Source organism: Heteronotia binoei, chromosome 7 (genome assembly GCF_032191835.1).
Source record: "Heteronotia binoei isolate CCM8104 ecotype False Entrance Well chromosome 7, APGP_CSIRO_Hbin_v1, whole genome shotgun sequence".
NCBI lineage: Eukaryota > Metazoa > Chordata > Lepidosauria > Squamata > Gekkonidae > Heteronotia > Heteronotia binoei.
In genome coordinates this window covers 86,924,917-86,950,509 of record NC_083229.1, presented here as the reverse complement: position 1 = coordinate 86,950,509, position 25,593 = coordinate 86,924,917, and the positions used below count along the sequence as shown (strand labels likewise).

General features: G+C 40.6%; 1 protein-coding gene across 2 annotated transcripts in view; it reads right to left on the bottom strand.

The window, feature by feature from the left end:
• Positions 1 to 25,593, bottom strand: part of MTCL1 (microtubule crosslinking factor 1) — a 148,305-nt gene that overhangs the window by 58,510 nt on the left and 64,202 nt on the right. For both annotated transcript variants that reach the window (XM_060244000.1, XM_060243999.1), the window contains exons 4-5: positions 22,410 to 22,469; positions 583 to 1,908 (exon numbers count right to left, since the gene is read on the bottom strand). In XM_060244000.1, the coding sequence (XP_060099983.1) occupies positions 583 to 1,908; positions 22,410 to 22,469 (1,386 nt within the window). The remainder of the gene's footprint in view (positions 1 to 582; positions 1,909 to 22,409; positions 22,470 to 25,593) is intronic.

Here is a 25,593-nt window from a genome sequence, read left to right as displayed (position 1 = left end):
TGAGCCCAGGGGAAATGCGTTACGAAAGGCAGTCCTTCGCTGGCTACAGTGCTTCTTGCTCACCCCTCGATTATGTGAGAGAGCTGTAAGCAGGCTTTTCAAGAATATAACTTATTTTATTTTAGATTTTTATTTTTGGCAAGATCTTTTGAGAAAACACTTCATTTTAGGAATGAATATAAGAGGAAAATATCTCTTTACACAATGGTCAGGAAATACAGCTACAATGGTATTTTAAAATAAAATTTATTTTGGCATTTGCCTGTCAGCCACCATCTTAAATTGAAAAAAACAACAAAGCAGCCACAAGTAAAATATAGCATCAGCTGTAATAGTCCAGGAAAAAAAATGAACTCCTATGCCTTTTGCTTCTTTTACATTAGCCTTTTGCCATGAGGAACAGCCTCTGAACCAAAGTAGCAGAGAGTTTGGGGGCGGGGACAGCAAAGCTTACAAAATGTTTTATAGTTTATACTTCAAAATCATAACAAAACAGCCATGAGTAAAATCAGCACCAGTGAGGCAAGAAAGAGTAGCCTCCTGCAAAAAAAACAAAGAAACAACACAGAGAAGCTGACCTACCTGGAAGTCTGTGATTAACTCCTTCGGCTGATTACCAATGGGCGACTCTCGGGATATGGATGTCATTGTGGACAGAAAACTGGAAGACTCTGTAAGAAGGGGAAGAGGAGAAAGATCTTCCATTTGTTCTTTTAGGCCTTCCCCAACATTATCAACCTTCTCCAGGAAGGTTTGCAGTTCTTTATGGAAAGTTTTCATCCTTGAATTGATTGTATCCAAAAGTTCTGGTTCCTTTTTCATCTCTCCTCTTTCTTCATCTTTTTCAAAACCTTGCTCAGACGATTTACTTCTGGTTATGTGCACTTTTGCTTCATAAATTAAGCTATCAGTGTCAATGATGAGACGATCCACAGCTCTTTCCAGACGTTCAGCCTCACGTCTGATGTTGAGCAAAGATTCTGCATCCTCTTTGGCTCTTGTTAGTTCACTAGAGCATGGATCACTAACTTCTGATGGTTTCCCACTCCCAAAACCTGATGTCTTTTCATACAAATCTTCTGACTCACTTTCACCCCCAATAGGACCCTCTCTCTTTGGCTGAGGTAGACGGCCCTCTTCATTGTCACACTCTTTTTTCCCTATATCACTCTCAGCATCGCTGTCCCTTGGGCTTGAAGTCCACAGTCCTAGATGTGAGGCAAGATCATAGCGCTGCACGTTGGACATCAAAACACGATTCTCATACTGGAGTTTCATCACTTTCCCACTCAGTTCATTGATTTGCATCCGGGCTGATTTCAGCTCTTCTTGTAAGGACCCACCACACTTGGAAGCATTATCATCAAGCCAGCTAGACTCCTGTCCAGGCTCAAACTTGAATTTATTTAGTTCATTTGTTAACTGTTTATTGTGATCTTCAATTTCAGAGATGGATCTCCTCAGCAGTTCTGCCTCTTCTTCTACAAACTGCAAATGACGGCGTAGCTCTGCAGCTGACTCCAGAGAGTCACTATATGGTGAGGTAGGAATGCTTGAAATATGGTCCTGACTAAGACATGCTCTCTCGTACTGGCACCTCAAGTCCTCCATCTCAGCCTTAATACCTCTATTTTCCACCTCCAGTTCCACTAACTTTCTTCCCAGTATATTAGCTTCCTCTTCCACCAGTTTTAGGCGAAGCTTCAGTTCAGCCTCTCTTGTGCTGGGTGGTCCTCCAGCCTCCCCAGTAGGGAGTGGGCTTTCTACATCTCCATAGATGGACTTGTACTTTTGGAGTTCTTGTTCCAGTTCATCTTTCTCCTTGCCTAGCTTGGCCATCTTCTTACGCATCAGTGCTGCTTCTTCTTTGGCAAATTGAAGCTGGCATTTCAAATCAGCACTGTCTTCCTGCCAATAAAAAAGCCCAAAACAAAAACAAAAAGAGGACATTATATGAAAGAGAAAGACCAATGTACTAGCCATAACTCTGTAGAATATCAAAATTGAGTTTTATTTACAGAATTGAATAAATGTATAGCTAGGTTGGTGATAATAAAAGCATCATAGTTCATAGATTCTTTTAAAAACAACCAGTGTGACATATATGTTTCAAAATTTGCAATTTTTGCATCCTTTCCTTTTTGCACCCTTAGAAGCAAATTGATTTACAAATCTTGAGCAGCAGAGGACACTGATTTCTTTTTTTTAAATGCGAGGACTAAAAGGATTGAGACAAATTTCGTAATTGCTAGAGTGATCTTAGGATCTTTATCGCTGAGCAAAAGAGCCAGGGTTTCTGCAGTATGGGGAGATGAATGATTGAAGAAGAAGACGAATGCAGATTTATACCCCAGAGACTCAGAGTGGCTTACAATCTCCTATATCTTCTTCCCCCACAACAGACACCCTGTGAGGTGGGTGGGGCTGAGAAGGCTCTCACAGCAGCTGCCCTTTCAAGGACAATTCTTGCAATAGCTATGGCTAACCCAAGGCCATTCCAGCAGCTGCAAATGGAGGAGATAAGAGTCCGCATACTTAACCACTACACCAAACTGGCTCTTGAATAAAGGATTGATCAATTTTTGCATCAGGAAAATAAACTAATTTAGAATGCTTACTCTATATACATTCAGTTACTTCAGCGCTTATAAACCCTTCCACAAAATCTATTCATGCTAGCCAAACGGGAAGAAATTGTAACAGTGCAATTTTGTTTGCTTCTCCTATGATCTCCTCACAGTGTGCAAGGCTTTGCATTCTGTCATCAACAATATAGTGTGCCAAACCATGTGGCTGTTTTGAAATTGGGAAATCATACAAAAATTTAGCAAACAAATCCACACACCATTATGTGATATCTTATGAAACTGCTCAGGAATGAAAGCAATATATGATTTTTTTTAATGATTGAAGGCTTCTTCTTCTACTCATATAAAATAACAAAAGGCTCTTTGATATCATTCATCATCTTGGAACTGGCTTTTCTGTTGGACTGAACGGTCCGTTTACTTGATCTGTTTACTTGACTATGACACTCCAACTGTTTGTATTGCACATTTGTTTACTAGGTGGTGGATTTTGTATAGTATTGTCTAATCTTTGGCTAACTTAATTTGATACCACATGTCTGAATGATTAACATTGTTTATTTTTATTTATTTATTTATCTTAGATTTCTATCCCACCCTCTCCGCAAGTGGATTTGGGATTTTTCAGCTTTCTGTCTTTAATGTATTTAGTGTACATGCATTTTTTTAAAAAAAAAATTATGTATTTTTTGTTATCACTACTTTGAGATCTTTAAAAAGTCAAAGATTAAAATTTAATGTTTGTCTATTAACTGGAAAATGACTTTAAAAGACTTTAAAAGTCAAGAGATACTAAATTTAAAATCCAAGAAAACACTGACAGAAAAAATGTGTTATTCTGGGATAATCATCATTTTACTACTTCAGACAATTATGGTAATTTCTGCATGGACTAATCAAATGTTCCATTAGCAACAAATAGATGCCTCCTATATGTGAGTAAAAGAAGTCTTTGTAGGCAAAGCACTCATGGGCTCTTCCACCCTTAGGCTGGGATCCTGAAGTGCTGATCCATCAGCATAACAGCAGTTTCTCTGTTTGCTTATTCCTACACTCCTCTGCCCACATCAGTGACATCCCCCCACACATGCCGTTGATGGGCTTTTTGCCAGCTTTAAAAAAAAAGGTTAATATATTGCTGTAATGTCATTACATTATAATGATATCACTTCTACTGGTTTTTTTAAGGGAAAAGGGCTGTATAGGCAGAGAGAGTGGCAGGTACAGAGGAAATGGAGAAAAGAATGGTTAATCCTATCATGTGGATGGTCTCTTGGCACTGTGAATGAAGAGTTGGTAGATGGGGTGGTGGGGACTTTAGGGGGAAGTGACCATGTACTCCTAGAATTCCTCTTGCTATGGGGAGGGGGCAAGGAGATCCATAGCTAGACTTCTAGGTTAGATTTTCGTAGGACTAACTTTGATGAGTTCCGAGGCTTGAGGGTTGTACTACGGGAAAGAAGACGAAGAAGAAGATTGCAGATTTATACCTTGCCCTTCTCTCTGAATCAGAGTCTCAGAGTGGCTTACAATCTCCTTTATCTCTTTCCCCCACAAGAGACATCCTGTGAGGTGGGTGGGACTGAGAGAGCTCTCACAGCAGCTGCCATTTCAAGGACAACTCCTACGAGAGCTATGGCTAACCCAAAGCCATTCCAGCAGCTGCAAGTGGAGGAGTGGGGAATCAAACCCAGTTCTCCCAGATAAGAGTCAGCACACTTAACCACTACACTAAACTGGCTCTCTGGAAGGGTGCTGGAAGGGAAAGGAGCAAGTGAAGGGTGGACTCTTCTCAAGCATGAGCTTTTACAAGCTCAAGCCCTCACTATTCCAGCAAGACGGAAACATGGTAAGTCAATGGAGTTTTGTCAGATTGGAGAGAGGTGTCCACTGGGGTGCCACAGGGCTCGGTTTTGGGCCCGGTTCTTTTCAACATTTTTATCAATTATCTGGATGAAGGGATGGAAGGACTGCTCATAAAATTTGTTGATGATACCAAATTGGGAGGAATAGCAAACACCCATGAGGATAACATTCAACAAAATCTGAATAATCTGGAGAAGTGGGCAGTTGTGAACAGATGCAATTCAACAAAGGTAATTGCAAAGTCTTACATCTAGGCCACAAAAATGTGAAGCACAAATACTGGATGGAGGATGCACTTTTAGGAAGTAGTGTATGCAAAAGTAATCTTGGGGTACCAGTGGACAATAAACTAAATATGAGCAGTCAGTGTAATGCTGTGGCAAAAAAGGCAAATTCAATCCTGGGTTGTATCAAAAGGTCTATTACATCAAAATCACAGGAGGTCATAGCTCCAATGTATACTGCCTTGGTCAGGCCATACTTGGAATACTGTGTGCAGTTCTGGAGGCATCACTTCAAAAAAAGATGTGGACAAAATTGAGCAGGAACAGAAGAGAGCAATGAGGATGATCAAGGGCCTGGAAGAAGAATCCTGAGGAAAGCTGAGGGCCTTGGGAATGTTCAGCCTGGAGAAGAGGCGATTGAGGGGGGACATGATTGCTATCTTTAAATATCTGAAAGGAGGGCAAGGAGTTGTTCCACTTGGCAGCTGACGATAGGATCCGAAGCAATAGGCTCAAATTACAAGCAGAAAGGTACTGACTGGATATTAGGAAAAATTTTTTTTACAGTCAGAGTAGTTCAGAGGTGGAACCATCTGCCTAGGAAGGTGGTGAGCTCCCCTTCATTGGCAGTCTTCAAAACGTGGCTGGATGATTATTCGTTGGAGATGCTTTAGGCTGATCCTGCATGGAGCAGGGAGTTGGACTAGATGATCCGTATGGCCTGTGGCAGAAAGGTCTTGCATCTGCTGGCTGGCCCCAACCCTGCCCAGCCCTTCCCGGTATGCTGACCACTTTGCTGCCTCAGGATATTTGCTGCCACCACTGTCCCTCTCTGAGCTCTGGTTAGGCGGAACAGCCTTCTAACCGCCCTCTGGACTCCCTAAGAACCATTCTCAGGGCTTCCCAGGGATCTCTGGGGCTGCCCTGGAAAGTTGGCAAGCAGCCACTGTGCCACTTCTCTCCACCCTAGGGATTTCCCAACCCACTCCTAGCATTCCAAGCAGTTGGGGGAACTATGTGGTACAGAGGGACTCCACTTTAAACAAACATAACATCTATTTAAAGTATTTCACTATTTACAGGCATTTTTAAAACATGAACAGAAGAAACAAATCGTAGTAGGGAAAAAATGCTCCTTCTCTCCCTGTTCTAATACTTGCCCTAATTGGATGACATGCAGGGCAGGCACCCTACTTGGACTGTTGCAAGCCTGACCACATCTTCCTCAGACTGTTTTCATACTAACAGACTTACTGACAACTTTAACTGTCTGTTTTCCTGCCCAAAATCTCCAATATAAAATCCAATTCCTGCCCAGGAAATGGTTTACCTCTCTTGCAGCATTCTGGGAGGCAGGCCTCAAGGACTTCCTGTCTCTCTAGGAGGCTCCCCCCCCCTGAATTGCTGGTTCCAGACAGGAGAGGAGGAGGGAGGAGGAAGAGACTAGGCCCAAACCCTGCCTAGAGTTTAATAGACTCCTCCAGCCAACTCCCAGTGAAAGACCAGCCAAAATGGCGTTTCTCCACATGGCTCCTTCCAACCCTATGATTGGTGCACAATCATAGTGCACAACAGGGAATTGCCTCTGGTAGCAGTGTCAGATTCTGTATCTGTACATAAAGGCTGTTCTTTAATACCCTAATTGAACAACTTCTCAAAGAATTTGGTGTCCTGATTAGTAGAAATAGACTAGATTATGAGAGATGTAACTGGGGGGTGTATTTATGAAAAATGTATGGGAATGTACTTCTTGGTTAAATTAGAGCAGTTAGTGCTGGCATTTTACAGTGAAACTTAAAATCGGTAGGTTTCTATTGACTATGTTTCATATATTTTTTAAGTTTTCTTTTTGTCCTTAGCTTTAGCCTTCAAGGTTATAAGGTATATACAAATAAACATATATTCATTATCAAATTGTAAACATATATAGGGTATGGTATGGTAGTAGGATAAGACTATTAATGCTAAACTGTAAGAATACAAGTTTATAACACTATATAAACAAATGAAGGTTCCATGCATCAGCTACACTGCAATTCAAAGTCAGATTATTTACTAGTTAATTCCATAATGTGAGATACAGGTACTACAATGACAGATCAGCTCCACTGACCCTTTTATAGAATTGCTGAATATACGGCTTATCAGACGTGGAACTCCCACCAATTGTGGAATCCAGGTTTATATACTATATTGTTTTCTCTACAATGTTGCATTCTTATTTATTTTGGCCCTGCAGCAATTACAACCTGTTTTACAGGAAATTTGGAGCTGTTCATTTAAACTAAAATGAACCTGATCCCACTAGAATTTTGAAGCTATTTTTTCCTGATGAAGACACATACTCATTGTAGACAGAGATTCTAGGTAGCTGTGTTGGTCTGAAGAAAAATTCACAAACAAAAGCTATGTAATACTTTTCAACAGGACCAATCATTTATCACAAAATAGTGTTAAGGTTTTCAAGTTCTTTAAAACACTTCATAAAACTGAAAGGTCAGTACTATATATATCCTACTCTTTATTCATGGTTCTTCTACCAGCTCCAAGATGGTAGAACAGGGAGTATATGAATGCTAAAAACAATTGTTAAGGAAAAAATGTATACAAGGTGATAAGGAGCTTGTGGTCAATAACAAAATGAAGAATATGAACAAATCAGGGCTGCCGTGCAGAAGCTATGATGAGACTGGATCTTTGACCAGCAGGCAGATACAAAGAGAAAGTGATGAGAACAGTGCCAACTTTAGCAGATTTACAACCTTCTAAGCTCCAATGTCTGCTTTAGGTTTGCACTGTAAATCTTCAACTGTCACTTCTCCAACGGTCTTGACCAGGCAGAATGTGGCTATACACTTACTACATTGCAAGCCTAATGAGATGGCAGCGTAGCTGGTATCCTGGAAATTGGGCTGGTACCAACATTCCTACCTTGCGTTGAAGGAACAGTTTTCTTTGTGTCCTGACTGCTGCCTGGCATTTTCCAAGAAGCTCCATTCTGCAGCTCTGCTGAACAGAAACTATTTTTTTCAATAAAACTAAGTGGGGAGAAGGTATATTGAATATTCTCTTTCATTTCATGTCACTGAAACCCACAAATCTGAACCATCACTTTTGATATTTATACAGCTACAGGTACATGTAAGTGAAATAGCAGGCTTTGAATCTGCTTTTGATTTGTTAACCTGTCTGGGTGGAAATGAGTTCTTGAAATAATGTGTGAAAGTTTCACACTTGAGGTTGCACTGTTTATTTTCTTGGCAACCATGCAAAAGTAGATGAGAAAATATCATACAGCTGTAGCCTAGAGTGACCAAGTGGGGCATAATCACAACATCCTTCAGTATTTGTTTACCAGGTTGTTGCATTTAGTATAAAAGACAGAGCCAAGTGATTCAAAGTTAGAGGATGAGACTAACAGCATATTTATTTTTATTTTATTCTGACAAAGACAAAATTTCAAAAATGAGACTTCTTCTTAAAAAAAACTTGGTAGTTGCTGTTAGAGAAGCTTCAAGCCACATGTTACGTCTATACCTGATAGCTAAAACAGAATAAAAGATGTTTTAAACATTTTCCAGTTCAACTCATTCCCATATTTATTAATGCTGCTTCACGGCCATATTCATCCACGGGTGAAAGGAAAACATTTAAGTATAGCCTGATGGTCTGGGAAGAGAAGACTGAAGAAACTACCAAGACTGAAGAAACTCCCTGCCAATGATATACGTAGTGAAAGATGTACATTTCCCCAGGATTAGGCATGTGATTTTCTGTTGGAGGGAGAGAACAACTTCTTCTATTGACAAACATACCGTGCTTAAACTACAACAGGGATTTCCACCCTTCCCCATTCCATGTCCATCTCATGGTTTAGGCAACCTTTTTGAATTTTCAGCCACTATTTGTGAAAAGGTATTATGCATGTTTATTCTGGGTCTTTATTTAATGTTTTTCAAACCCTGAAACCACTACTCGGGGTGCATGTGGGGAGGGGGATGCAATTCATTACCACAAGCCTATCACTCTGCCTAGCCCAATGGGGAAGTGAGAAGGAAGTGGCTATGTGACTGTTACAACAGCTAGCCAGTCTGCTCAGCTACCTTCTCCAGCAAACAGAAGAACAAGGTTACTCCTAAACAGGGTTGACTCACTGCCCAAGCAGCCACACCAAAGGGAGCACCAACATGCTGCTGGGTCTCAGCTTGCTTTCAGATGAGGACATGTGGCTTGCATCCATCACTGCAAAACTAAAGAACAGCAGTACAAGAAGGTAAATAAAAATAAGGATGTACTGTAAACTGCAAATACCACAAATGTAAAATACTGCATAGGAGACCTTTCTGAACTCAATGGTTCTATGGCATGCCACCTATGGCTCTTCTGAGCAGTGTGCCCTCTAAGCTGAGTTAGTGTGACCTAGCTCACAGTTTTTTAGTTTCCAGCTCAAACATTTTTTTGTCCCAGCACAAGAAGGATGGCCCCAAAGCAAACTAATTTATGCAGTAGCCAATGGCTTGCTCACAATGTTAATGCCAGTAGCTCGCGAAGTACAATTTCTGCTCACAAGACTCCACAGCTTAGAGGCAGCATTGCTTCTCAGCACCAATCCCAAAAGCACACCCACCCTAATAATTTTTTATTTTTTTATAATTGAAAATACTACATAAAACAATCAATCTCAACAACATCGAAAAACAAAAAAGAACACCAAAGACTATAACACTGTTACAATACAAAATACAAAAACTACAAATAAACAAACAAATAACTACAAATAAAAACAGACAAATAAAATTGGAGGATGAGAACTTGGTCTATTTTAACACTTATTTCATCCATCAACATCATCATTTCCCTTTTTCCTCACTCCTCTCTTGTGTTGCAACAGATCCTACATATTCAACCAATCATACATAGGTTCCCATACCTCTTTACATTGGCTTAAATTCCCTTCAGACAATTTTGTTGAAAGAAAATCCATTTCAGCTATTTCAAACAATTTTTGTAGAAATTCTTCTTTTTGGGGAGTTTGTGGTACCTTTCAATACTTTGCATATACGATCCTTGCAGCCATAGTTGCGTGGACTAAGAATCTACTTTGCACTTTAGAAATGGGGGGTTGACATATACTCAAAAGATAAAGTTCAGGTAAATGTTTTATATTTATTTTGAGTATCTTTTGTAGCCAAGTATGAACTAAAATCCAGTAGTTTCTTGCTTTTTCGCATAGCCACATGTGGTAAAACGAGCCAACTGCTTTCTGGCATTTCCAGCATCTGTTAGAGGTATTCTGGTATATCTTTGAAAGCTTCTCAGGGGTAACGTACCATCTGTAAATAATCTTATACATATTTTCTTTAAGGGTAGATGATCTGATCATTTTTATGTTCATTTTCCATAGCTTCTCCCAATCTGCTAGTCCAGTCGCATAATCAATGTTCTGCATCCATTTGACCATACTCCCTTTGACAATTTCTTCTTGCATTCTCCTTCCCTGCAATAAACTGTATATTTTAGTAATCAATTTCTCATCAGTGCCAATCCATATCTGATCTAATTCATTCATTTTCTTTTCAAAACCAAGGGCATCTTTCACATATCTGGACTGAATTTGTGTCTTAGTCCACCAATCTGGCTGTGAGTGGTCATCAACCTTCAAATTCCATTGGATATCTAGTAAGGTATGGTAGGTATATATTTCATCCCAATTTAGGAGGTTAGTATGTACCAAAGCTTCTACCGGGAACAGCCACCTTGGCACTTCGCTGTAAAATTGTGGTTTTATTCATTGCCAAGCTCTATATAGCGTTTTTCTAATTTCATGTCTGACAAAAATGCTATTTTTTGAGGGGGGTTGACACTAAATGTAGAAGTGCCATCCCCGCAGAAGGTCGGCACCTTCTAAAGTCAATATCTTCTTGTTTTCTAATATAACCCAGTCTTTGACCCATACCAAAATACAGGCTCTATGATAGAGTTGCCAATCCGGGAGGCCAAAACACCCCCTCTGTTTAGCATCCTGTAGAACTTCCAACTTTATTCGAGGTCTCTTGTTCTGCCAAGTAAGTTTTGAGACTAGAGTATTCAACAGTCGAAAAAATGTTTCTGGAAGAGCTATGGGAATAATCTGAAACAAAAATAACAATCTTGCGAGGACATTTGATTTAATAGTCGCAATTCTTCCTAGGAGCGATAATTGTATATCTTTCCATCCTTCTAAATCTTTTTTGATCTCTCTTAAAGGTTTATCATAATTATCAGTTTTCAATTTCCTAATTCCAGCCGTAATATGGATTCTTAAATATTTCAACTTTTTCTCGTATCTGAAGCCTGATTTACTTTCCAGTTCTTTAATTTGTGTCTGGGTCATGTTCTTCACCAAAAACTTAGTTTTCTTGTAATTGATTTTCAGACTAGCTACTTTGCCATATTGAGTCAATTTCTCTTTAAATTCTTCAATTGAGGAGTTAGGGTCTTCCAAAATAAACACCACATCGTCTGCAAAGGCCTGTACCTTGTAATGCTCCCCTTTTATTTTTAATCCCTTAATCTTAGAATCCTCCTGTATGGATTGGATCAAGTAGTCCAATGACAAAACAAACAGCAATGGAGACAAGGGGCATCCCTGTCTAGTGCCTTGTTGAATATTTATAGGTTTTGTCAATTTTCCATTGATATTTACTCTTGCTGATTGCTTCTTATAGATGGCTTGAACCATACGTTTAAAATGCATCCCAGATTCAATATTTTCCAGACTTTTTAACATAAAACTCCAATTTACGTTATCGAAAGCTTTTTCTGCTTCTAGAAAAAAGCAGGCAACTTGTTTGTCTGGATGCTCATGATAATATTCCAAAGTGTTTAAAATATTTCTTAGATTCTGCCTCATTCGCCTTTTTGGTAAAAACCCAGTTTGGTCATCTTCTATGATATTCATCAAGGCTTTTTAAAGTTTCTGTGTCAAAACTGCTGCAAAAATTTTATAATTGTTGTTCAAAAGCGATATGGGTCTGTAATTCCTTATATCCATTGGGTCCAATCCTTCTTTGTGAATCAGAGAAATCATCGCCTCAGTCCATGACTCCAGGACTTTAGCTGTACTTTCTATGCCTTCTATCACTTTTTTATATGGAAGCAAGAGCTCTTCTAAAAAGGTTTTATAAAACTCTGCTGGCAACCCATCCAAACCTGTAGCCTTGTTATTTTTCTGTAATCTTATTGTATTGACAATTTCTTAGTGGTAAAATTTCTTTTAACTTAGGGGGGGGTTTCTTCATCTTGATTCTCTCTAAATATTCTTCTTGATGCTTGTCTAGAATTTCTTGTTCTGTATATAGTTCTTGGCAAAATTTTCTAACAATCTGCTCCATTTGCTCTCTTCTCCGAGTTTCAACGAGGTTTTCATTCTTTAAGCTTTTTATCATCCTTTTTTTCTCTTTCTTTTCTTAATCTAAAGGCCAACTATCTGCCAGTTTTATTTGCATTTTCAAAAAAGTTTTGCTTGGCCATCATGACTTTTTCTCTAATTCTTCATTTAATAATAAATTTATCTGATGTTGGAGGTTTTGGATTTTAATTCTCATTTCCTCATTACTATTGCACTTCAGTTTCTTTTCTTGAGTTCCTAAATTTTCTATTAGCTGCTTGTAGGCTCGTGTTTTTTCTCTGTTCTTCCTGGAAGAGTATCGTATTGAAATTCCTCTGAAGAAGGCTTTAAATGCATCCCAGATTATATGAACTGAAGTGTCTTTTTCCAGATTTTCTCGAAAGAACATTTTAATTTCATCTGTGGCTTCTCTCACAAAGGCCTCTTCCTTAAAAAAAATGAGAATTTAAAGTCCATCGAGGTCTAGTTCTGTAGCTTGACAAAATAACCTGTATGGGGCTATGATCTGCAAAAGATCGTTGCTTCTCTAAGGTTAAGAGTCAAAGTAGATGAGATCCAATACGTCAATCCTTGACCAGGAATCATGGGTGTCTGAATAAAAGGTAAAGTCTCGAGATTTAATATTTCGTATTCTCCAAGCATCTATTAGTCTTAATTCTTCAACCATCTTAAGGAAGGTTTTGGGAGGTTGGTTTCGACATTTCTTCCTCATCTTCTTCCCCGATTTCCGATCTAGCTCTGCATCAAATACCGCATTGAAGTCCCCGATAATACACATTTCTTGATAGTCCAAACTAACAATCTTGCCGTTTATTGTTTTATAAAATCTCTCTTGCTTTTCATTGGGAGCATAAATATTCCCTAATAACATTTTTTATCATTATGTATGATTTCAACCAAGAGCAGTCTACCGTCTTCTGCTGCATAATAATTGAGATTCAATCTTTTCCTTTATATAGATTGCCACTCCCCTCTTCTTAACTTGGCCAAATGCCATATATAATTTACGTAGTTTTTTGTTTTATAAGTGTTTTACATCCTTCTGTGTAATATGTGTTTCTTGTAAACATATTACATCAGCTTGTAATTTTTTCAGTTGCAGAAAAATCATTTTCCTTCTCTGAGGTGCGTTCAGTTCATGAACATTAATTGACACTATTTTTAATCCATTATTCCTTCTGATTATTACTATCTGGGGTTGGTTCTTTTTCTTTTTGAGTTTGAGATCTTGTTTTAATTTTTTCTCCTTTCTTCTTCTTACTTTGTTGTTTCCCATCCGGTTCCCGACCATCCTCTTCTTTGTATTCACATTCTTCTTCTGCTGAGTCCAAGGATTATCTGTCTTGCTCTAAATAACTATTCAAAAAATCTTGCGCTTTATGTGTTGAATTCAAGTTAAACCTCTTATTTCTGGATCAGGGCGGTTCTGGATCAGGGCGGTTCTGCAGTGCTGCTGTTACTAGATCTGTCAGCCGCTTTTGACACGGTTGACCACCAGCTACTGACTGACCGCCTCACCGATGTGGGGATACAGGGATCTGCCTTGCAGTGGCTGACTTCCTTTCTCCAAGATCGGGGACAAAGGGTGGTGATAGGGGAGGAAGCATCCCAGAGGCACCCCCTTAGTTGCGGGGTGCCGCAGGGAGCGGTCCTATCCCCGATGTTATTTAATATCTATATGCGCCCCCTTGCCCAGATAGTCAGGAGGTATGGACTGGGTTGCCATCAATATGCGGATGACACCCAGCTCTACCTAATGATGGGTGGCCAGTCTGACTGTACCCCGGAAAATCTAGACCTGGCATTACAAGCCGTGGCCTCCTGGCTCAGACTGAGTCGGCTGAAATTGAATCCGACGAAGACGGAGGTTCTCTACCTGGGTCGGGGCGGTCCGGGGAGAGAGATCCAGCTGCCGGCCCTTGACGGGGTGCCACTAATACCGGTCCCCAAGGTCAAGAGCTTAGGCGTGCTCCTCGAGTCCTCCCTTACAATGGAGGCTCAGGTGGCAGCCACTGTTAGATCTGCCTTTTTCCATCTTCGGCAAGCACGGCAGCTGGCCCCTTACCTGGACCGCAGCGACCTAGCGACGGTAATCCATGCTACGGTCACCTCAAGAATAGATCACTGTAATGCTTTCTACATGGGGCTACCCCTGACGCTAACCCGGAGACTACAACTAGTGCAGAACGCTGCGGCACGGCTGTTAATGGGGCTACCACGACGGGAGCACATTCGGCCAGTGCTGAGAGAGCTACACTGGTTGCCTGTTGTGTTCCGAGTTCGCTTCAAGGTGTTGGTATTAACCTTTAAAGCCCTTTATGGTCAGGGACCTGCCTATCTACGGGACCGCCTTTCCCCATATATCCCCCAGAGAGCACTGCGATCAGGGACAAAAAAATCTGCTGTCTGCCCATGGCCCAAAAGAAGCCAGGCTATCCGCAACAAGATCTAGGGCCTTCTCGGTGGCAGCACCAGAACTCTGGAACACCCTCCCAGAAGCTATAAGGGCCCTGCGGGATTTGTCGGCGTAACGCAGGGCCTGTAAGACCGAACTGTTTAGGCAGGCTTTTCTGGTTGACTGAAAATGGGCTGCCACCGGACATCCTACAGAAGCTGGCGGTCATAGTCAGAACCCAATACCGCCAGACTAGATTGAGATAGCGTACTAGTTTTTAACTTGATAAATGTTTTATGGTTTTATATGTTTTATGGAATTGATTGTTTTTATGATACTGTAAGCCGCCCTGAGTCCGCTTGCGGAGAGGGCGGGATATAAATGTAAAGTAATAAAATAAATAAATAAAATAAATTATTTTGAAAGGTAAAGAGGACCCCTTTCGGTATTTGCCATCTGAACTGGATATCATTTTCAATCAACCAAGTTGTTAATTTCTTATACATTTCTCCTCTGCCTCATACTCCAAGGTACTTCTTTTAGAATTTTAATTTTATTTTCCTTCCAAACTAAGTCCACTCCTCTTGTAGCTCTCACAATGGCTTCACAAGTCGAGACTTTTGTAAATCTTAAATGGATCTCCCTTGGTAGATTAAATTTCCTAGTGTATGATGAGACAACTCTTTTGGTCCAGTTAATCTCTTGTTTAATGTCCTTTAACACTGCCTCTACACTTGACGCTAAGAGTTCATTTGTTTTCTTAGGTATATCTTCTCCTTTTTCCTCAGGGACATTCTGGAATCTTAAAATATAAGCTGCTTTTCCCATTTCCAATTTAATTGTTCTATCATCAATCTCCCTACATTTATCTTTCCAATCTTGCATCGTAGCAGACACCGTTTTCATTTTTTTCATCCAATTCTTCCACTTTAAGTGATACCTTATGAGTTTGTTGGCTGTTAATTAACAATTGCTTTTGAAACTCATCAACTTTTTAATTGGTCTTTCTTCGTTCTTCTTTAAGTCCCACCTTAATCCCCTCTAATGTTTCTTGATTTTTCTTTAAAAAATTATCATATTTTGTAGCTTTTCAATGGCGTCTTGATTTATTGGTGTAGCTATCGACTTGGGTACTCCAGGCGAAGCTCCTTGCCCCACTTTTTTAATCTTAGGCTTTAATCCCCCCCAATTTCTGGCTCTTTCTTCTCTGCCTTAATCTTAACAATATATTTATACTATGTACTGTAAACCAGGGGTGGCCAACGGTAGCTCTCCAGATGTTTTTTGCCTACAATTCCCATCAGCCCCAGCCATTGGCCATGCTGGCTGGAGCTGATGGAAGTTGTAGGCATAAAACATCTGGAGAGCTACCATTGGCCACCCCTGCTGTAAACTATACGATACACTTGGAGCAATATGTTCTGAAATTCATAAATCTTAAAACTTATATTACTTCTTAGGTGCCTATTTTATCAATTCTTCAATTCAATCAATTCTTATTTCAGTCTAGTCAACCAAAATCACTTACTCAATTTCAATCACTCTTACCCCTTGCTTCAATCAATTTTTCAGTCACAATCAAAAATAAATTTATTACTTATCACATCTATCAAAAACTTACCCCCTCTACTCCACTTAAATCAATTCTAGTTAGTTATATTCCTTCTATACAATTCAATTCATTCAGTAGTACACTCTAATCAACCTTCCAATTAACAGCTCACAATTAATTTTTTCAATCACAATCAATCACCATCCACTTTCAATATCTAATATTTCTATTCAGTTGTTAATCAGTCAATATCTGTTATTACTATACTTTTATTAGCTAACTATACTATACTATATTAACTAAGTATACTATACTATTATTAACTAACACAGTTAATACTTATTTCATTTAACACAAAGTAGTTCCACTAAGTAAATTCTAAAACATTTAGGACCTTTAAAGAGGTTAGTTTTCAACATTCACGTTCACTTCCTCCTCCCAGCTAGCGAGTTCTGTTTCTAGAATGCCTCCGAAAAGCACTTATGTCCTTCCTTCTTCCTGTTTCTTCTCCCCACAATCCTCTATGACACTATGTCCATCCTTCTTCCTGCTTCTTCTTCCCACAATTCCCCGCAATACCAACCATTTAATTCAGCACTGATATCCTCAGTTAATGAGTTTATGCCTCATGTCATCTGCTTCTCTCCAAGAATTTCCCGATCTTTTCCGCTCTACAACCAACAACAATAAGCTAAGCACCCTTTCTTCAGAGAAGAGGCAGCCGCGTGTTCGCTAAGAACCGCCTCTTCCCCCTTTCATTCAGCCAAAATGGCAATTTCTCTTCCACGCACTCTCAGCTCTCTGCTCTAACCCCTCCACTTCTTTACTTCTTCTCACACCTCTTCCTCAACATTCATTCACCACCTCCACATTCCACCTCCTCCTCTGTACATATCAATCTCCACTTCTTCGTCTCTGTCCCGCTCCACTCCTTTCACGCTGCTGTCGCTACAGCACCACCGCCTCCAACACAACCACCATGTCTCTCCATCTTCTCTTCCTCTCTGCCTCACCGTCTCTCCTCCTCTCTGCCTCTAAGTCTTTCACCACCGCTCTGCTGCACCACCACCACCACGTCTCTCCGTCTCACCGTCTCTCTGTCACTAAGTCCTTCATCACCGCTCCGCTCCGCTGCACTGCCACTACCACATCTTTCCGGCTCAACACCAAACCTTCAGCCCTGTCTTCGCCGTAAGTTTATGATTGGTATATTGTCTAATTTATCCAATAGTGCTGCGACCATCCATTCCTTCTATTTGGGTTAAGTTAGTTGGATGCGATTTAGTTCTCATCCTTCAAGCTCCAGAGACCCAGTTGAGTCATCAATGCGTTTACTAACCTCGGCACGGGACAGATTAGAAGTTTGGGAAAGGGTGGCCTCCGCTCCCCCCCCCCCCGTTCCCATCAGCTCCGCTGCAGAGAATCTTACTGATTCTCCTTTAGGGGTCCCCCTTGCAAGGAGCCCCCCTCTAAGGCTAGTAATCAGTACACTAGCTGAGGAGGCTCAGATCTGTGCACTGTGTCACTGTGCCATTTTCCGGAAGGAGATTGTAAGCCACTGAGTCTATGATTCAGAGAGAAGGGTGGGGTATAAATCTGCAGTCTTCTTCTTCTCAAACCCACCCTCTCTAGGTTCCACCCCTCAAATCTCCAGGAATTTGCCAACCTGGAGTTGGCAACTACTAAGTCACACTGGCTGTCATAGGGGAGATGCCACTGAACATGAGCAAGCAGCCATCACTGTTAAGTTATGCCAGTCAGGTGGCATCAAGTCATCCAGAGGGTGCAGCAAGGTCTAAGGTAGCCAACCTCCAGGTGGAGCCTGAAGATCTCCTGGGATCACAACCAATGTTCCCTCTAAGCTGCAGAGTCTTGTGAGCAAAAATTCTACTTTGTGAGCTACTGGAATTAAAGTTGTGAGCTACTGCATAAATTATTGTGCTCTGGGGCCATTTTTCCTGAGCTAAGACAAAAATGTGTGAGCTGGAGGCTAAAAATATGTGAGCTAGCTCACGCTAACTCAGCTTAGAGGGAACACTGATCACAACTGAACTCCAGACAACAGAACTCTCTCTCCAACCTGGAGAAAATAATTGCTTTGGAGTGTGGACTGTATCCCATTCTATTCAGCTGAGACCTCTCCCTTTTCTGACAGCAGTTGGTTGCCTAGCCTCTGGTTAGGGGCAAGACTGAGAGGAGGAGGGAGAGAGGGAGTGACAGGAATCACGGCAGCCATGGCCAGGCCTTGCTGCTTAGTTGCATTATGGTAGTGGCTCCCTGGATATTTCTGTGGCCTTTGGATGCTGCATATGCTAGGAGGCCGTCTGTGTGGGCAGTCGATGGGGTGGCAAAGGTCTGTTGCAAGTGATGCTTTTCATGATGCCAGTTAACAGAGAAGACAGAGAGAAGAGTTGGAGATGTGTCTGTCTCTGAGGTAAGACTGTTTTGGTGGTTTGTTCAACATTCCTAGGTCTGCAGTAGGCAGGGGCAGGGGAGTCAGCCAATGGGAGGTTAGAGATGCTGCATGAGCTGTGGTGGGCCAATTATTTGTCAAGTGCATGGGATGTACCTGAAAGCCAATGGGAGATCTCCATTTGGCCACCACCATAGGAGAATTATTATTACAGACACTGTGTTGGTCCTCACATCTCTTTGGTCATAGATGTTGTTAAAAAGGAAGACACGGGGGTTGGGTAAGTGCTCTGGGCCCTCCCAGATTGACCTGAACCAGAGTGGTGGAAGCCAGCAGAGGCCCCCCATAGACCCTTGCTTGTGACATCTGGTAAGGTCTGTGGCTGTAGGACTGCCAGTCCATATCTGGCAACAGATAGGAGATCACAGGGGCTTGAAATTTACCTTTTTGGTGCATCTGTATGGTACCAGTGGCCCCCTTCTTTCCTACCTAGCTGAGCAGTGACAAGCTGAGTGGGATAGCTGGTTGCCCTATGTAGTTGATGGTTGGTTCCCACTTTGAAACGGCTGCTCTTAAAGGAACAGAAACTTGCAAGTGTCCCTGCAGTACAGGCCTCATGCTAGGGATGGAAGAAAATTAGGGTTGCCAAGTCAAGAAATAGTTTGGGACTTTGGGAGTAGAGCCAGGAGCAATGTTGTGACAAGCACAATTGAATTCCAAAGGGAATTCTGGTCATCACATTAAAAGGAACCATATGCCTTTTAAATGCCCTCCCTCCATTTGGAAATAATGGAGGATAGGGGCACCTTCTTTTGGGACTCATAGAATTGGATCCCCAGTCCAATCTTTTTGAAACTTGGTTTTTTTTAAGGACAGGCACCAGATGCTATGCTGAAAATTTGGTGCCTCTACCTCAAAATACAGTCCCCCCCAAACCCTAGATATCCATGGACTGATTCTCCATTATACCTTATGGGAACCAGTATTCATAGAGTATAAAGGAGTGCCCAGCAAACATTTCCATTTCTCCCCCCCCCACACTTTCTGCTAACCGTGAAGCAGGGGGAGGGCCTCTAGACTGGGGGATCCCCTGCCCTCAATCGGAGATTGGCAACCCTAAGTAAATGTGGCTCTTTCAATTGGGGGTAGTTGCAGATGTGACTGCAATGTGCGAGTAAATACCACTGATCTACTCAAAATGGAGGTTGGCTAACAATCCATAGTTTATCATGTGTCTTAACTTCTCTTTGATGTTTGATACATTTCTACATTTATAATGTTTATCTTTCTGTGTATTTACACACTTTTTATTAGTACAATGAATAATGTTTACAACTGTATGCTTGTAGTATTTGTTCATACTGTGGGTTCAGGTGGTGTTTTTAATTTGCAGTTTTCAATGCACCCCTATTTTTTATATACCTTCTAGCCCACCTAGCTCAGGGTTCTTAGAGCTTGGGAAATAAGCAGGGTCTGCCACAGCCAGTACTTGGATGGTAGACCACCAAGGAAGACTGGGTTCACTATGCAGAAGAAGGAAATGGCAAATCACCTCTGTTTGTCTCTTATTTGAAATGCCCTCTGGATGGGGTCACCACAAATCAGTTACAGCTTGACAGCACCTTTTTCTTGTTGTACATTCCTTGAAGGTGTTCCTTTCCCCCCCTATGTTGTATTTTATTTGCTCCTGTTGTGACTGGAGTTGCTTGCACCCATTATCTCCTTACAAAGCTCTGTTGCTGGGGCCCAAGACCAAGATAAGCTGCACAGCTGCACAGGTGGTCACATAGGTCACTAATACTGTAGGCCTGTGAAACAGTTGTTCCAGAATATTCCTGGAACAGCATAGCTTACTCCAGTGAGGGATGCATCTTATCCCTCCTCCTACTTCAAGAGGCATATGAGAATACTGTGTAAGATTATGCAAAGATATGAAGTGAGGTGCCTTCAGTACACCAACAGACAAAACAATTGGGTTTTAGCCCTTTATTCTGTTGGTTAATGTCTAGCTGCACCTAGAGGGTGGATAGAAGCAAGCTGATTTCAAAATAATTCAGACAATTAATACAATGCATTTTTGACAGAATCCAGTCTTCCTCAGTACTGCAGTACTCAAGGAAACCTAGGCTGTGACTAGGGATGGGCATGAAAAACAGAAATGGTGGTTCGCTTTGTTTCATTGTTCACTGGTTTGCCCAATTCAGTGGTTTGTTTAGTTTCATTTTAAACAATCTACTGAGCAAATTGTGGTTCATTGGTTCATTTGGTTTGGGAGGGCTAGAAAGTGCTGGCACACCACAAACATGCCTGGTGTAATGACATCACCAAGAAGTGATGCTATTGCGCCAGGCACATTTGACAGGGGTGATGTCCTTGGTGCGATGGCGTTACTTCCAGGTGACAGCATCATGCCATCGTGGTGTGCAAGGAGGATCCCCCACTGATTATGACACAGATGAACCACCCAAAAAACAAGCTGCTTCATTTTGCAAGTTGTGCATAGCCTGAGTACCCGAACCATACTTGAATTGGAACGAACCATGAACCGGCTATTTTAGGCACAAATTGTGATTTGTGCTTTGATTCATGCCCATCTCTAGTTGTGACTGTTACTAGGAATACTTTTCAATAAATTAATGTTTAATCAAAAATCTGATTAATTTGCATTAGTGTAAATAACTAACATGGAAGTGGCTGATCCCTGCACCTGACCTCCACAGATACATGGTTTGCCCAGAGTATCTATGCACAGGCTCTGTATATATGATTGGGAGTATGTGTACAGACTCCACGCACATGATATTCTTGAACACATACAAATCTGGAGTACATGAATGAATGCAAGACAGGTCTATTTACTACTATTAGATTTGGAACTAGCACATAATCTCAAGGCTCATTTACCATAATATGTTATGTTATGAAATGCTCTTTAAGTCTGTTCAGTGGCTTCAGTGGATATAAAGCATGATGATGTACTCTTGACACCAGGAGTTCATTATATTACTAAGCTAGTCTGCACCGACTTCCTGTAATACTCCATGTTAAAGTAAAACACTTTTCCCTATGAAGCGTCATATATCAGACATAAGACCCTTTGTACTTTCATACCTTTTCCTATGGTATGTCATCAGCCTCTTCTGTAACTCAGCCCATATATGAGGGTTTCAATGAAAGTATCATCAGTTTTCAATGTACTGTGTATGCAATCATTTTGCCATAGGTTTTCAATAAACATAGTTATTTTCTTGGCACAACATCATAAAATGGCTACTCTTATGGAATTTTTTTTTAGTACTGTACTTAAGTTAAATAATGATTTTCCAACTAAGTTGCAGTGACTCCTTCACACTGAGTGGAAACCCAATCACTGCACCCAATCTGAAAGCTGGAAAAAGCTTCAGCTACTGTAGTTAGCTCTGAAAAGGAGAGAAATCCAAACCAATCGTTCCTAGGGAGAATCCTGCTTCAGGAATTCAATAGCATCAGCATCCAAGTGGGGCAGGCAGATTGCTTCACTTTTCTATTTTAATCAGGTTAAAAGAAACCGATATCTAGAGATCACATGCTGTTCACTTCACACGAAAAACAAAGCCTTTGTATCTGAGAGAATAATATGCTATGTGTCACTTTAGTGTGTGAAATGCGTTTTGTGCCAATATACTCATTAGCACAAAAAACCTGGGCACCCAGGATAAATTTAGTCAATGTCCCTGAGCAATGTCTGCTCCAAATACTTTCTGAGACAATGTGATTTTTATTTTCTATATGAAAAATGTCTAATTTTGTTTAATATAATACCAAATACAAGGCATTTAAAATACTAAAAGGATGTGATGTTCCAAAATTGCATCTAAGTTATGAAGATATTTGGACCATTGTTGTATTTAAAACAAAATTTCCACTCCCCAGCAAACAAGTACATTCATTTACCCACTAAACTTAAAAATGAGAATACATGTGTGAGCTTGGAAAAAATACCTGAGCAAATGCCTTCTTTTCTTTGTGAATATCCCTGCTACCTCTTCTTTTCAAAGAACTCTGAAATGAATACAATTGAAAGCCAATTAATGACCAAATTGCATAAAAAAGCAAAGAGTTAAAGAGACATCACCCAAATAATACAATGGAGAGTATGAAAATCATTATGGTACTTTCAGAAAGTATTAAGACTTGAATCCTAAGTGTCCTTTCCAGTTGCAGGCACTTCTACTCATGAAATTCCCCTCACTGCAGCCACCAGTTCAATCGTCATGCTCCCACAGAAGCAAACCTCTGGATAGAACAATAGACTGTAGCACAAGGTGGGAGACAGGAATGTCAATGACAGAAATTATGTATGTTGGCTGTAGTCTCCCCAAAACATGCAAAGCAGCTTAAAAAGAAAACCAACTTACTAACAATTTCGTAAAATCAATACTATCTAAATCAGCATAATAAAATCAGAAAGCAGAAGGAAAAAAAGTAACAAAAGTGAGATTCAATAAAAACAACCAACATAAATTAAAAGAATAAACATTGTTAAAATTAGCAAAACAATTAACTGTTTGTCCTGGGCAAATAAAATAATTAAACTTCAAGCCATCAAAACCAAGTGAACCATAGCAGGGGGGGCATTCCACGGCTAAGGCACCTCTAAAGAAAAGATCCTAATACTGCTTGCTACCCAGAATTATTCAGATAACAGAGCACAAAGAGCACAAAGATCGGAACTGGTAGGCAGAAGTAGCTGCCCCACAAGAACAGGCTTGTGTGATTTCCCTTTGCTGGTGCAGGTTCTGATAGTGCAGCAACAATGGGGCTTCTACAGGGAAGGTTTCCCTGCTCCAATCCCCCAGCAGTGGACATCCCCTGGGCCATAGTGGCTTTTGCAACTTTTTAACAAAAACTAGCATTAAAATATTGTTATACTGATATAACATACTTACAACAATTATGTGTAACTGGTCCTTTGAATCCTAGATTTTGTTTTAAAAAGTCTCTACAGATGTGCCTTTTCCTTTATACCTCTGCATTTCCTTCCCTCTCTTCCCAGTCACAGTGTCAGCAGAGGGGAGGAAATCTCTGCTGCAAGGACGAAGAGAAGGAAAATTATTTCAGTAAAGGCTGGATGGCTGCTGTGCATTGTCGAGAAAATTTGGATTTTCCCACCCACATAACAACAGCTATCCAGGGTTTACTGCAATCTTTCCTCAAACTTTGGAGCAAAGCAGTTTTCAGAAGCATTGGAGAAAAGTCAGGCAAACCCCAGGAGGTGCACGAATGCACCATGATGCTGTGGAGAAGCAGGAAAAAAAATCCACTCCCCAACAGTACTGAACCTGGAGCAGATAAGCAATGTGGAAATGGATAGGGCCATAAAGGATTAGCAGTCCAGGGCTTTTTTTTAAAGCAGGAATGCACAGGAACGCAGTTCCGGCTGGTTTGGTGTCAGAGGGTGTGGCCTAATACACAAATGAGTTCCTGCTGGGCTTTTTTGACAAAAAAGCCCTGTGTGAAACAATGGCGATGTCAGGTGTGTGGCCTAATATGCAAATGAGTTCCTGCTGGGCTTTTTTTGGTAGAAAAAAGGTAGTCCATCAAATGTGGTCCCAGGCTGGTTATACCTTGCAGTTTTCCACATGGGAACAGGATTGAGTATTGCAGCAGTGACAGGACTTCTACAAAGCACAGATTTTTTAAAATATAAACCGGTGATTTAATGGCATTACAACTATATGATATTATACCAAATGATGTGTCAGGTTCTCTAAATTTCCAGCTTTCATTTTTAAAAACATAAATCTCTAGCCCAAATTTCATTTTCAAGATCTTTTTCCCTATATATCTCCATAAGGAAAGGGGATACCGGCTTACTTTCTTCAGAGAACCTGACACATAGTTTGATATAATGGTATATTATTACAATGCTATTAAATGACAACTTTTTTAAAAGAAGAAAAAAAATCTTCTGCAGTGGAGAAAGGAAATGGCTGTAGTTGGGGAAATGGCTGCTGTGTGGGTGGGGCCAGGAAAACTTGAACACCTACATGGCAGCCATCTAGACTTTGCTGCAATCTTTCGTAAAACTTAGGAGCAAGACAGCTTTGAGAAAGACTGGAAAAAAGCCAGAGGAACCCCAGAAGCTGCACGAATGCACCACAATGCTATAAGGAACCAGGAAGAAAAAATACTTCCCATCAGCAGCATCAAACATGGGGCAAAAAACCCATCTGGAAACCAAAGTAAGAACCAAGGGTGCTTGGCACTGGTCCATGGTTGTCCCCATTCACCACCTCTGCCAACAGAACGATACTCCCCTCCCCGCAAAAAATGTATCGAATAAATTCACTAGCTTTCAAGGTGCCACATTAGTCCTTTTTACTTTCATTTTTATTATTTGACTATATGCTGCAGAGAGTGGCCTTCTTCAGGCATTCACTCATGCTTTCAATCAATGTATATAGAAGGAAGTGAGATTGTGTCTACTGCTTCATCCCTACTGCCTGCATGTTCAGTTAAGTATCTCTGGCTAATTCCTCTACATGTAGACTGATATGCACATAGGCATCTCCACAGAACTGAGACTCTGTTTTTGCCTTATGCCAAATGTGAATTCAGATGTTTGCAACTTGAATAGAGGCAATTCTGTTTGTTTTCATAAGTGAGAAAGCAGCCAAATGGAAAGTTTTGCTTAGAAATCTTGCTGTCTTCTCTAACACTGGAATGTTAAGAGAGAATTCAATACTGACCTTTCCATGCAGACTTAATATATACAGTCAGGTCAGCATAAGGAACCATGAAGCACTCATCATCTTGAATTTTCATCTGGCTTCAAGGCAGGGCATGACTTGCCAGATCACTGAACCTTAATGCTGGGTTTGATATAACAGATCTATATCTCCCCTCATTCCTATCCAGTCCCCTGCATTACAAATCTATAAATGTTCTCCAATTAATAATCTCCATGAACAGGCAAAACAAAGACATATTTGAAAAATCCATAAGTATCAGAGGCTAGCATTGTATCTGAAAAGTAAATCAACTGTCTTTGAGTAAACAGGCTGCAAAAACTTGCTAAATATCCACTCTAACTTGAATTCATCTATAGTATATAGATCTATAATGTGTGTGTGTGTGTGTGTGTGTATATATATGTATATATATATATATATATATATATATA